The 14,250-nt window shown below is 41.2% G+C and overlaps 1 protein-coding gene across 1 annotated transcript in view; it reads right to left on the bottom strand.

Moving 5' to 3' along the window:
- fndc3a (fibronectin type III domain containing 3A) overlaps nt 1-14,250 on the bottom strand; it is a 250,225-nt gene that overhangs the window by 156,095 nt on the left and 79,880 nt on the right. The window contains 1 exon segment of the mRNA XM_034168451.1: nt 1,517-1,592. Within this exon segment, the coding sequence (XP_034024342.1) occupies nt 1,517-1,592 (76 nt within the window).

Genomic DNA, 14,250 nt, shown 5'->3' with positions numbered 1-14,250 from the left:
TAAAATTGTCTATGGTTTTACCATTAAAAAAAACATGGAAATAACGTAGACACTGTAATAGTTAACAAGAAAAGTCTAATGTGCTAGGTGTAGGTGAACGTATGCCCTCAACTGTGTGTGATCATAAATCCAATGGAAAATTTTTCAGTAGTGTGGAGTATGACAGAATTCTGAATTTCAGAATGTAACCTTATGAGACTTTAATATTAGAAAGTGTCAATTCAAACCCAGAACTCCACCATAAAATATTAATATACACAGGCATATTAAAAAAAAATAATAATATTGGGGGGAAATTTGAGTATTTTTTTGTCATGCATTTAAGTAAGTGAAAAATTTATATATACTAGACTCATTACATAAACTAAAATGTTTCAAGCATTTTCTAATTTTTTTTTTATTTTCATTAGTGTGACCTACAGTTCTTTAAAAAAAAAAAAAAAAAAATCATTGAAAATGTGCATCAAAAAATATTACAATATTTAATTTCACATCACTATGCAGCAGAAACACCATGAATCTGTCAGTCTCATTCAGGACACAAAACTGCAATCAGGGGAAAGACTCATGACTTGACAGTTGTCCAGAAGGCACAAGGAAGGTAAGACACAGAAGGTCAGTGATGAAAGGGCTGTCTGTTCACAGAGCACTATATCAAAGTATATTCAGGAAAGTTGACTGAAAGGGAAACATGTGGTAGGAAAAGCTGTACAAGAAACAGGGTGACCACACTCTTGACAAGATTGTCAAGTAAAACTGATTCAAGACCCTCAACTGATGACTGAGTCTGGAGTAAATGCATCAAAAGCCACCACACACAGACTGGTTCAAGGATGGTTGACACTAGCTCATTTCCTGACCATGAGATAACATCAGAACCATTTTGAAGAGAAAAATAACTGTGCCACTGATCAGTGGTAGGTGAAAGAAAATATTGCAGTTTATTTGGAAATTAAGGTCCCGGCTTCTAGAAGAAAAGTGGAGAGAATCCAAGTTGCATGAAGTCCAGTGGGAAGTTTCCAGAGTCAGTGATTTTGAAATTTTGTCCAGAGGAGGGACACCAGTCCCAACAATACAAACAAGATGAGGCCTCCTATCAAAGCAACCTGGACTTCCATAACACCTCAGCAGTGCCATAGGCTGATCACCTCCACGCCAAGCAGCAGTAACTCCTGCAAAGGAGCCCCAACCGCATATCGAGTGCATAAATGAAAACACTTTTCAGAAGGTCATCATTTCTGCATTATAAATCCTTTTTTTGTTTATACAAATCTAATGAAATACTCTAATATAAGCATTTTCTATTTTTTTAAGATGAAATCTGTAATTATCAAAAATTTAAAAATTTCTTGAAATATTTTAGTTAACACGTAATGGGTCTAGAATATATAAAATTTTAACTTCCTGAAGCCCATGACAAAAGAAAAAAAAATTACTAAAATACTGAACATTTTCACGATATTCAATTTTTTTTTTTTATATACGTACTTGTATATAAAGAAACCAGTCATCTTACCTGTGATACACTGAAACTGACCATCTTCTCGTCGAATAGTGAAGGCCTCACCTGGGTTTACCTGCACCAGGATTACCTACAGGGCAACAAAGAAGTTCAGTCATCAGCAACTAAAAATAATGAGCAAATCTCCGATAGCAACAGCAAAAGTATTACAATATATTGGCTAAGGCATGTGTGTCTAGGGTAATCATCCCAACAATATGTACATATAGAGAACACGTAGCAGCTTTTCTTTCTCTGTCACTCAAGAACTCCATTCACAATGCACGAAATAAACAAGATCAGTTGCGTTATAACAAAATAACAAAATACGACATCTGCATCATATCTATATTATAATAGCCAAGTGCCCTCTGTGTGCCTGCATGCGTATAGCTTCGATTATGCAAAAACCGAGCAGAGCTGAAATTTGGCATTTGGTAGGCTAATTGGAGAAATTAGCTATTTAAGCTAACCAGTAAACAATGGATACTGTGCTACAATGCACCATGGGAGATCTAGGTTTTTAGGTTTTAAATGTTATTGTGGCTCATGTTAGTTTAACAGTGTTGTTAGTGTTTTATTGTGAATTGGTTTAGTCAATTTAGTTAAGTGTTATGCTGCTCTTACCATGAGTGAGTTAAGTCATGTTGGTACCATGAGTGAAATGTTAAGTGGTTTTAATGTCTTCAGGCACTGTCTTCTTTTTGTCAAATTAGAAGCACCTGCTTACAGCAGTTGTGTGTGCATCCATTTTAACTTCGATCATGGTGAAACTGGGGACAGCAACTGACATTTGCTGTTTGGTATCTATATTATAATAGCCAAGTAGAATGTGTGTGTGTGTGTGGGCGCGTGCTTAGGTGTGTATGGCTTTGATCACGTAAAAAACGGGGAGAGCTGACATTTGCAGTTTGGTATGCTTATGTATTTTAGGTCAAGGGTGAATGCTGCAAAAACAGAAAGTTGATAGGACAAATATTTTTGGAGAAATTAGCAATTATAGCTAGCAAATAAACAATGGATGTTGTGCTGCAATGCACCATGGGAATTTAGGGTTTTGCGGTTTTAAATGTTGTGGTTTATGTTAGTTTAACAGTGTTGTTAGTGCTATTGATTTTTTGTGTTTTTGAAGTTCAACTGGTTTAGTCACTTTAGTTAAGTGTTATGTTGCTGTTCCCATGACTGACTTAAGTGTCATTTTGGAGCCATAAGTCAAAGGTGTAGTGCTTTAAATGTCTTCCGCCATTGTATCTGTCAAATTAAAAGCACCTATTATAGCAAATTTAAAAACAAAAACAAAAACAAAAAAACACTGTGCATACGTGCGTGCAATATTCAACACACACTAACTGTGGAGGGCTGACATTTGCCACTTCATATGTTTATGTATTTTGGGTCATGGATGAACATTGTTACAATTGCTATTTTTAGAGAAACTACATACATTCTGTTGCGTTTACACATAGGCAAGACGTGTTAAGAATGTCATATTTGCACCATTCTTTGCACATTCCTGACATTCTTAATGTGACTTAATGCATCTGAACAAGTTTCTTAATAGTGCGTAATATTCGTGATTTTCGTGGCGCATGTTTTTGGCTGTCAAAAAATCTTCCACGAATGTCACGCACCGCCCTCATTTCACCTCATGTCATGGAGGTCGCAACTGAGCATATTGATCCCTCTTGGTTAGTGGTGATCCTTAATAGAGCATGACAGCCTTCTTCTCTGACATGCGCACAATTAAACCCTGCTGCACCGCACTCAGTTTCATTGCTACAGTATGCTGAAGGACAGTGACGCCAAGTCAGCTAAAAGTCTCGTTCCAATGCTCCTTCAGCACGCTCCTGCAGGTGTTCCAACTGGTGCATGTGCCTGATGTTTGGAAAAATGAGCGAGACGAGAATCGCGTGGAGCCACACATCTGGCTCTCTCTGTCTCCTCCTCCTCCTCTCTGCGACACTCCATGGCACAGAGACCAACTACGCATGAAGTCACAAAGTTCTTCTGCTGTGGATTTTGAGGAAAAAACTGGAGCGATCTGAATTGTTCAGCAACTGATGGATGAATATAGGGGTGTGTGTGGAGATAATTCACCTCATTCATGTGGCAGAACTTAACGATGCGATGTTACACGCAATTGCATGCAACAATGCGGAACATTATTCTTGACCATGCGTAATGGTTCCTGATAATTCTTCTGCAACACGTGCCATTAATCGTAACGCGTGGTAACAGGTTGCAGCAGTTCCTGAGGATAATCTGACGCCGCTGTCTCAAATCATCACATTCGTGATCAGCGGCCAAGAATGTATAATTCGTGGCATTCGTGACTTGCTGTCATGTGTAAACGCAGCATTGAACAATGAACAACTGGCATTAACATTTTCATTCTGGACATTCTGGACTGGACAGTCAGTCAGGCTGCACAGGAACGTGAGCACAGCAGTGTGACGATTTACCAAGACCCAGACTGACTCCAAATATGACTAAATGAAGTACTTTTAACAGTACATAATCTCTCTCTCCGGCAATTTTTTTTGGGGGGAAGGGGGAGAAAACATACAACGGACTCTGAACTTTAAGATCTGATGTTATGAGCCCTGATGAGGCAGCAGTGCATCCCACTGTACAACTGCAAAAGCGAGTGCAGTTGTTTGCCGTTTAAACAACTGACTTTCAGATGATCAGCATGGACCCTCTTTCTCTTAAAAGGATTTATTTTACTATGTGCGTCGTGTTGGAAAGCTGTAGCTTTTGGTGCTACACTGATTAACTCTTACACAGATTATGCACATGCTCTAGTCTTGTGGGGTTTTTTTTCTGGGGATGCTACAGCGCCACACACAGGCCTGGCATATGTACTACAATGTTAAATGGCACTTCGAGTCACAGAATTTGCCTCGAACATTTTCTGTAATCGAATTATTCAAGTTACTCGACTAATCGTTTCAGCCCTGGACCGGACCATCTGTTTGCAAGATCTTCATGGAAGTGAACAGGTCTTTGACTACAAGCCCAAAACAGTCAGCAGGGAGGGAAGGTGATGGTCTCGAGGTTAAGGCCTTGGCCTTGAGACCAGAATATCCTCGGTTCAAATCCCAGCCTGACTGGAAAATCACTAAGGTGTGTAGTGAGCGCTTTGTGTGGCAGCGCCCTCACATCAGGGTGAATGTGAGCCATTATTTGTAAAGCGCTTTGAGCGTCTGATGCAGATGGAAAAGCACTATATAAATGCAGTCCATTTAGCAGGTTTCTTATTCTGTAAGTTTGTGTGTATATTATAAAATACCACCTCATCTAACTCATCCCAGAAATATTCTCTTTCATCTCATAACCTACCTGTGGTGCACATGCACTGACTAAATTTATCATTACCTCTTCAATTTCCAGTTTAACATTAATCACTCTGTCAGACACTCACTTACCCTCTAACAAGCTCTTAATATACTCTTACTTTAAAATGACTCAAACACCATTTGTCTTCCTATCCTCACCATGATACAGCTTGGACGCACCGCCTATGCTCCTGCTCTTACTTCCCTTCCACTTGGTCTCTTGCACACACAATATATATACTTTTCTTGTCTCCATCATATCAGCCAGCTCTCTCCCTTTACCAGTCATACTACCAACATTCAAAGTCCCGACTCTCACTTCCACCCTTCGAGGTTTACTCTTCTCCCACTGTCTGTGGACACGTTCTTTTCTTCTTCTTCGCCCAGCAGTAGCCCAATTTCCATGGGCACCCTGTTGAGCAATGGTACCGGTGGTAGTTAATGTTAATCGGGGCCTCGACCGATCCAGTATGGAAATTAGATTTGGATTTGCATGTTTATTGTAGCTTGTTTAATGACAGATGCGCTTCCTGATGCAACCCTACTCATTTATCAGGGCTTGGGGCCGGCACTCTTTAAAGGGCATGTCGCACGTTATTTAGCATTTCAGTTAGCAACACAACATCAAAGTATTCATGATCAGAAGTCTATCCACACACATGTGGTAATAATCAATGCTTGCTGATATATTTTATTCCTAATTATTCCTCTCGCTCAGTGAGTCAGCAGGTGCCTTTGTGGAAAATGCCTTACTCTGCATTCCTCGCTGTTTCGCAGTGTATAACTTACATTTTAGCAAAAGCAGAAACATCCCGATGGTTCACAAGCAGAGTGAAACAAAACCTGCTATATCAGATAACGAAGCTTCTGAGCTTTCATTCAAAAGTGATGGCTCAGATTTACATCGGATGTACAGAGAGGAGATAACATACTTCACCTCAAAACTCTTCCCAAAAAAATTTTTGGGAGTCTGTCAGATTTTGGATCCCAACGTGTGCCAACTCTGCTGTCTGTGCTATTTTACCGCCGTAGTGAACATGCACATGAAGCGTCTCAATGGCACTGGTTTTACAGGCTGCCTGAACATGCAGATGTTTTTCTTACATTGGAAAAAGTCAGAATACGTTATTTCCAGGAGATAATGGACTTTCTACCTAACTTGCGAGAATCATGAGAGAAATTTATGAGGAGCTGCCATGTCAGCATGCCAAAAATAACGGAGATGATCGAAGAGAGAGCTGCTTTTCGAAGTGGCTGAGAGAGAACCAGCCTCAAGGGCCAGTGGATTTTTTGCTTTTTGCTTGCTTGCCTCTACTGGTGGTTGGCTCTCACTGCGGTATTGTATCACTTCCTGTTCCGGAGCACAGCGGTGTTTTTCTGTATCTGTTAGCTGTTTAATCTGCGCAGTTAGATTGATCTAGTTATCTAGATTACGATTTGTTTCCCAGTGTAATCTTTACGTGCCTTAACTAAAGCACTCCTTCTGCTGAATCACCTCTAAATTATTTACACATTATTCACTTTGCGTGTTTTTAGGAATCCGCTAGCTTAGCGTAGCTACTAGCTCTTAGCCGATTTAGCATGGCGGCTTCTCCTGTCTCTCCCGCACTTTTCTGCTCTGGGTGTGAAATGTTTAGTTATTCCTCGGCCTCCTTTAGCAGTAATGGTACTTGTAATAAGTGTAGCTTATTCGTAGCTTTGGAGGCCAGGCTGGGCGAATTGGAGACTCGGCTCCGCACCGTGGAAAATTCTACAGCTAGCCAGGCCCCTGTAGTCGGTGCGGACCAAGGTAGCTTAGCCGCCGTTAGTTCCCCCCTGGCAGATCCCGAGCAGCCGGGAAAGCAGGCTGACTGGGTGACTGTGAGGAGGAAGCGTAGCCCTAAACAGAAGCCCCGTGTACACCGCCAACCCGTTCACATCTCTAACCGTTTTTCCCCACTCGACGACACACCCGCCGAGGATCAAACTCTGGTTATTGGCGACTCTGTTTTGAGAAATGTGAAGTTAGCGACACCAGCAACCATAGTCAATTGTCTTCCGGGGGCCAGAGCAGGCGACATTGAAGGAAATTTGAAACTGCTGGTTAAGGCTAAGCGTAAATTTGGTAAGATTGTAATTCACGTCGGCAGTAATGACACCCGGTTACGCCAATCGGAGGTCACTAAAATTAACATTAAATCGGTGTGTAACTTTGCAAAAACAATGTCGGACTCTGTAGTTTTCTCTGGGCCCCTCCCCAATCAGACCGGGAGTGACATGTTTAGCCGCATGTTCTCCTTGAATTGCTGGCTGTCTGAGTGGTGTCCAAAAAATGAGGTGGGCTTCATAGATAATTGGCAAAGCTTCTGGGGAAAACCTGGTCTTGTTAGGAGAGACGGCATCCATCCCACTTTGGATGGAGCAGCTCTCATTTCTAGAAATCTGGCTAATTTTCTTAAATCCTCCAAACCGTGACTATCCAGGGTTGGGACCAGGAAGCAGAGTTGTAGTCTTACACACCTCTCTGCAGCTTCTCTCCCCCTGCCATCCCCTCATTACCCCATCCCCGTAGAGACGGTGCCTGCTCCCAGACTACCAATAACCAGCAAAAATCTATTTAAGCATAAAAATTCAAAAAGAAAAAATAATATAGCACCTTCAACTGCACCACAGACTAAAACAGTTAAATGTGGTCTATTAAACATTAGGTCTCTCTCTTCTAAGTCCCTGTTGGTAAATGATATAATAATTGATCAACATATTGATTTATTCTGCCTAACAGAAACCTGGTTACAGCAGGATGAATATGTTAGTTTAAATGAGTCAACACCCCCGAGTCACACTAACTGTCAGAATGCTCGTAGCACGGGCCGGGGCGGTGGATTAGCAGCAATCTTCCATTCCAGCTTATTAATTAATCAAAAACCCAGACAGAGCTTTAATTCATTTGAAAGCTTGTCTCTTAGTCTTGTCCATCCAAATTGGAAGTCCCAAAAACCAGTTTTATTTGTTATTATCTATCGTCCACCTGGTCGTTACTGTGAGTTTCTCTGTGAATTTTCAGACCTTTTGTCTGACTTAGTGCTTAGCTCAGATAAGATAATTATAGTGGGCGATTTTAACATCCACACAGATGCTGAGAATGACAGCCTCAACACTGCATTTAATCTATTATTAGACTCTATTGGCTTTGCTCAAAAAGTAAATGAGTCCACCCACCACTTTAATCATATCTTAGATCTTGTTCTGACTTATGGTATGGAAATAGAAGACTTAATAGTATTCCCTGAAAACTCCCTTCTGTCTGATCATTTTTTAATAACATTTACATTTACTCTGATGGACTACCCAGCAGTAGGGAATAAGTTTCATTACACTAGAAGTCTTTCAGAAAGCGCTGTAACTAGGTTTAAGGATATGATTCCTTCTTTATGTTCTCTAATGCCATATACCAACACAGTGCAGAGTAGCTACCTAAACTCTGTAAGGGAGATAGAGTATCTCGTCAATAGTTTTACATCCTCATTGAAGACAGCTTTGGATGCTGTAGCTCCTCTGAAAAAGAGAGCTTTAAATCAGAAGTGTCTGACTCCATGGTATAACTCTCAAACTCGTAGCTTAAAGCAGATAACCCGTAAGTTGGAGAGGAAATGGCGTCTCACTAATTTAGAAGATCTTCACTTAGCCTGGAAAAAGAGTCTGTTGCTCTATAAAAAAGCCCTCCGTAAAGCTAGGACATCTTTCTACTCATCACTAATTGAAGAAAATAAGAACAACCCCAGGTTTCTTTTCAGCACTGTAGCCAGGCTGACAAAGAGTCAGAGCTCTATTGAGCTGAGTATTCCATTAACTTTAACTAGTAATGAGTTCATGACTTTCTTTGCTAACAAAATTTTAACTATTAGAGAAAAAATTACTCATAACCATCCCAAAGACGTATCGTTATCTTTGGCTGCTTTCAGTGATGCCGGTATTTAGACTCTTTCTCTCCGATTGTTCTGTCTGAGTTATTTTCATTAGTTACTTCATCCAAACCATCAACATGTTTATTAGACCCCATTCCTACCAGGCTGCTCAAGGAAGCCCTACCATTATTTAATGCTTCGATCTTAAATATGATCAATCTATCTTTGTTAGTTGGCTATGTACCACAGGCTTTTAAGGTGGCAGTAATTAAACCATTACTTAAAAAGCCATCACTTGACCCAGTTATCTTAGCTAATTATAGGCCAATCTCCAACCTTCCTTTTCTCTCAAAAATTCTTGAAAGGGTAGTTGTAAAACAGCTAACTGATCATCTGCAGAGGAATGGTCTATTTGAAGAGTTTCAGTCAGGTTTTAGAATTCATCATAGTACAGAAACAGCATTAGTGAAGGTTACAAATGATCTTCTTATGGCCTCGGACAGTGGACTCATCTCTGTGCTTGTTCTGTTAGACCTCAGTGCTGCTTTTGATACTGTTGACCATAAAATTTTATTACAGAGATTAGAGCATGCCATAGGTATTAAAGGCACTGCGCTGCGGTGGTTTGAATCATATTTGTCTAATAGATTACAATTTGTTCATGTAAATGGGGAATCTTCTTCACAGACTAAAGTTAATTATGGAGTTCCACAAGGTTCTGTGCTAGGACCAATTTTATTCACTTTATATATGCTTCCCTTAGGCAGTATTATTAGACGGTATTGCTTAAATTTTCATTGTTACGCAGATGATACCCAGCTTTATCTATCCATGAAGCCAGACGACACACACCAATTAGCTAAACTGCAGGATTGTTTTACAGACATAAAGACATGGATGACCTCTAATTTCCTGCTTTTAAACTCAGATAAAACTGAAGTTATTGTACTTGGCCCCACAAATCTTAGAAACATGGTGTCTAACCAGATCCTTACTGTGGATGGCATTACCCTGACCTCTAGTAATACTGTGAGAAATCTTGGAGTCATTTTTGATCAGGATATGTCATTCAAAGCGCATATTAAACAAATATGTAGGACTGCTTTTTTGCATTTACGCAATATCTCTAAAATCAGAAAGGTCTTGTCTCAGAGTGATGCTGAAAAACTAATTCATGCATTTATTTCCTCTAGGCTGGACTATTGTAATTCATTATTATCAGGTTGTCCTAAAAGTTCCCTAAAAAGCCTTCAGTTAATTCAAAATGCTGCAGCTAGAGTACTGACGGGGACTAGAAGGAGAGAGCATATCTCACCCATATTGGCCTCTCTTCATTGGCTTCCTGTTAATTCTAGAATAGAATTTAAAATTCTTCTTCTTACTTATAAGGTTTTGAATAATCAGGTCCCATCTTATCTTAGGGACCTCGTAGTACCATATCACCCCAATAGAGCGCTTCGCTCTCAGACTGCAGGCTTACTTGTAGTTCCTAGGGTTTGTAAGAGTAGAATGGGAGGCAGAGCCTTCAGCTTTCAGGCTCCTCTCCTGTGGAACCAGCTCCCAATTCAGATCAGGGAGACAGACACCCTCTCTACTTTTAAGATTAGGCTTAAAACTTTCCTTTTTGCTAAAGCTTATAGTTAGGGCTGGATCAGGTGACCCTGAACCATCCCTTAGTTATGCTGCTATAGACGTAGACTGCTGGGGGGTTCCCATGATGCACTGTTTCTTTCTCTTTTTGCTCTGTATGCACCACTCTGCATTTAATCATTAGTGATCGATCTCTGCTCCCCTCCACAGCATGTCTTTTTCCTGGTTCTCTCCCTCAGCCCCAACCAGTCCCAGCAGAAGACTGCCCCTCCCTGAGCCTGGTTCTGCTGGAGGTTTCTTCCTGTTAAAAGGGAGTTTTTCCTTCCCACTGTAGCCAAGTGCTTGCTCACAGGGTGTCGTTTTGACCGTTGGGGTTTTACATAATTATTGTATGGCCTTGCCTTACAATATAAAGCGCCTTGGGGCAACTGTTTGTTGTGATTTGGCGCTATATAAAAAAAATTGATTGATTGATTGATTGGAACAAGTACTGGCTTTGGAACTTCTGCAGTGGCTTTAATTTTCAGCACCAGAACATAAAAATAGTGACTATCATGCATAAAATGCTTTCACCTTTGGGAAAAACCTAGAATTTGGAGATAAATTAAATTTTCAAAAAAATACTCACTTGTCAGAAAGTTGTTCAGAATGTGCGCTACAAAGCTGGCAGAACACCTGCATGCCAACCAACTTTTCTTCAGCCAGCCAATGCCCATCTCTGCAGCTATGTGTCCACAAGTAATGGGGCAGCACAGTTCACACAGAAAAATGGTGTAATGTTTTGTTTTCGACTGCAATCACCGAAGCAGTCGCAAAAAGTGGGTTTTTTTTCGGTTCCCAGTGGAGAAGGGAAGATGAGGCAAATGGGAGAGGTCGTATCGGTAGGTTTTAGCCAACACACCTTGACAGAGTAGCTGCAGTCTCTCGCCTGCACAACCGCCTCAACATGTTTGAGCTCCGGGTCATAAACAAACCACAACACATGTCCGCTTTCCACCGTATCATCACTTTTTCTTTGTATTTTCACTTTGTTTGCCATATAATTTTCCCAAAAACTCAGAGAAAGTGCCATGTTTCTGATGAGGACATACGAGGGCCATCCCTGGATGTAGGATTGTTGCATTATATGCGTCATATTTTAACCCTTTAGCGCCCGCCCACAAACAAGGTTGCACTGCCTAATAACTTCATGCTGTCTGCTCATACACATCCTCTGTCTCTTCTCAGATAACCGAGCTAAACTTATGAGCTTCTGGTGCTGTTTTTGGTGTGTTCAACCAGGGCTCTGTAGCGAATCTTAAATCCATGATGTCAGCATATCCATGAAAGCACGCCAAGCACTTCCATAAAGAGGAGGATATACACAGAAATAGTGCAGTTTGACAGCATGGCCACCACCATAACAAAGAGTAAAAGCAGTCGATTTTCAACCACCATGACCCATGACTGCATTGGAGGGGAAAAAAAAAAACTGATCTACATTAAACAGGAAAAAAAAAAACATACACCAAATAATGGCTTTCATAACTACACAGATCCTTTAATATGACACAACTAAACAATCACTTATCTTCCTGCATTTAGATAAATCAGGAAGGACTGGAAGGAAAAAAGATTTCCCTGAGGGCAACCACTTGCAGGAAGGTATGAAGGAGCTACAGACTGGTTCATGTCATGACAATGCAGTTCTATCATATTATAAATTGAAAACTATCGGTTTGTTCCCCTACTCCTCTCAGGTCTTTGAAATGATTTCCACAAAATCTGGTACTGTATATGTACGGACTCTCAGGGTCGTTTCTTTTGAGGTGCTTAAAAAAAATAAAGTTTGGGTGCTGCCACCTTGTGTTCAAGTCTCATTTTCTCAATTCTTCACTGCATCTGTTTTGGTTTCTGCTTGCTGTGAACCATGACCCTTTCCAAAAAGTGAATGTGTTGTTTGTTACATATTTAAGAATAAGATCAACTTTATCTTGAAGGAAATTAGTATTTTGCAAGAGTACCCAAACAGTGACAGCAAAGAGTGAACAATGTTTTAGTTGTTTTTTTTAAGACATGTGCACAAGATGTTTGACAATAGTGGACATAACTCTGAGTAACTGAACAATTCTGTTCATTATGTATTCATCCTGCAGTGGGGGGAGGAATTATATAGTCTGGTAGCCATAGGTAGGAAAGACCTCCTGTGGCGTTCTGTGGTGCATCTCGGTGGTTTCAGTCTATGGCTGAAGGTGCACTGATAGGACCTAAGTGTGGCATGCAGGGGGGTGGGACATGCTGTCCCGGATGCTGAGAAGTTTCCTCAGAATCCTCCTCTCTGACACCTCCACCACAGACTCGAGCTCAACCCCCAGGACAGAGCCAGCTCTCCTGCCGAGCTTGTTGAGTCAGTTTGTGCCAGCTGCCTTCAGCCTGCTGCCACAGCACACTACAGTGTAGAAGAGGATGCTGGAGACCACTGAGTGGTAAAACATCTGCAACATATTTCTGCAGACATTGAAAATTCTGAGCCTCCTGAGTAAGTACAGTCAGCTTTGACCTTTCATATACACAGCATCTGTGTTTACAGTCCAGACCAGTTTGTTGTCTATGTAGACACCCAGGTACTTGTAGTAGTCTACAATGCCCACGTCAGTTCCACTGAAGTTAACTGGGTTCAGACGGGTCTTTCGTCTTGTAACGTCCGCCACCAGTTCCTTTGTCTTAGATACGTTGAGCTGCAGGTGGTTGAGTCCACACCACTCCACAAACCTGTCCACCACACTTCTGTACTCAGCCTCTTGGTCACTGCTGATGGAGTCCACAATAGAAGAGTCGCCAGAGGACTTCTACAGATGGCAAGACTGTGAACACAACCTGAAGTCTGAGGTGTAGAGTGTGAACATTAAGGGAGACGGGACAGTCCCCTGTGGTGCCCCTGTCCTGCTCCTGATGGTGTCCGATGTCATGTCCCAAAGCCTCACGTACTGTAGGCTGCCTGTAAGGCAGCCTTCCATTCATGTCACATAGCTTATTACTGAGTAAGTCAGGCCGGATGGTAAAAGAGCTTAATTTATATCGAGCTTTTTTACATCCATTGAAGATGCTAAAGTCACTGTACAGTGATAGCTGATAATCACACACCACCAGCAAGGTTCTGCCAACTGCATCCTGGGAGCAAATTGGGGATTAAAAGCATCTCATTCTTACCTTAGCCACCAAGTTGAGTGTGTCTATAACACTGACAAAAAGAAGGTCGCAGGTGTCCACTAAGGTCATCACACAGTGCACTATAGCCCATGGTGTAATGACATTACTCTTGCAGCCAAGTATATTAAGAGTCTTCCAACAGGCACCATCAACAAAATATAAATATTGCACACATGCCATATAGTAGCAGTACTACAGTAATGGACATACACGGATGAGATGACTAGTGAAAATTCTGTAATGGTTTCTTATTTAATGTAATTTGATATGCAATAAAACTTAAATGTAAATCTAAGATGCACATGTTCATACATTTCCAGTCTTTGTTTTGGAACTTCTGCAGATGACAGCCAACTTTGCATCTTCACATCAGCAGTTTCATTTTTGACATTCATGGCCTCCAAGGTGACTCTTGAGACAAGGCATATGTGACAAATGAACTGTCACTTTGACTGGAAAGATGCCATCAGGACATTTTACACCTTCCTTGTGTACCAACTTATGCTGCTTCAGTCCAGAAGCTGAGGTAAGTTAGCAACATTCACCGTCTTCTGATTGTTTTCATGAACTTCAAGATGGTTCGCATAACCTGCCTTGGACAATGCACATGATCTCTGTCTGTCTCTCTCTCTCTCTCACACACACACACACACACACACACACACACACACACACACACACACACACACACACACACACACACACCAGTATTGCATGTTACCTGGCAAGTCCAGGAGACATCCTTTCC

The sequence above is a fragment of the Thalassophryne amazonica genome, chromosome 4 (assembly GCF_902500255.1).
Source record: "Thalassophryne amazonica chromosome 4, fThaAma1.1, whole genome shotgun sequence".
Lineage (NCBI taxonomy): Eukaryota > Metazoa > Chordata > Actinopteri > Batrachoidiformes > Batrachoididae > Thalassophryne > Thalassophryne amazonica.
This window is presented reverse-complemented; position numbering and strand designations above follow the sequence as displayed.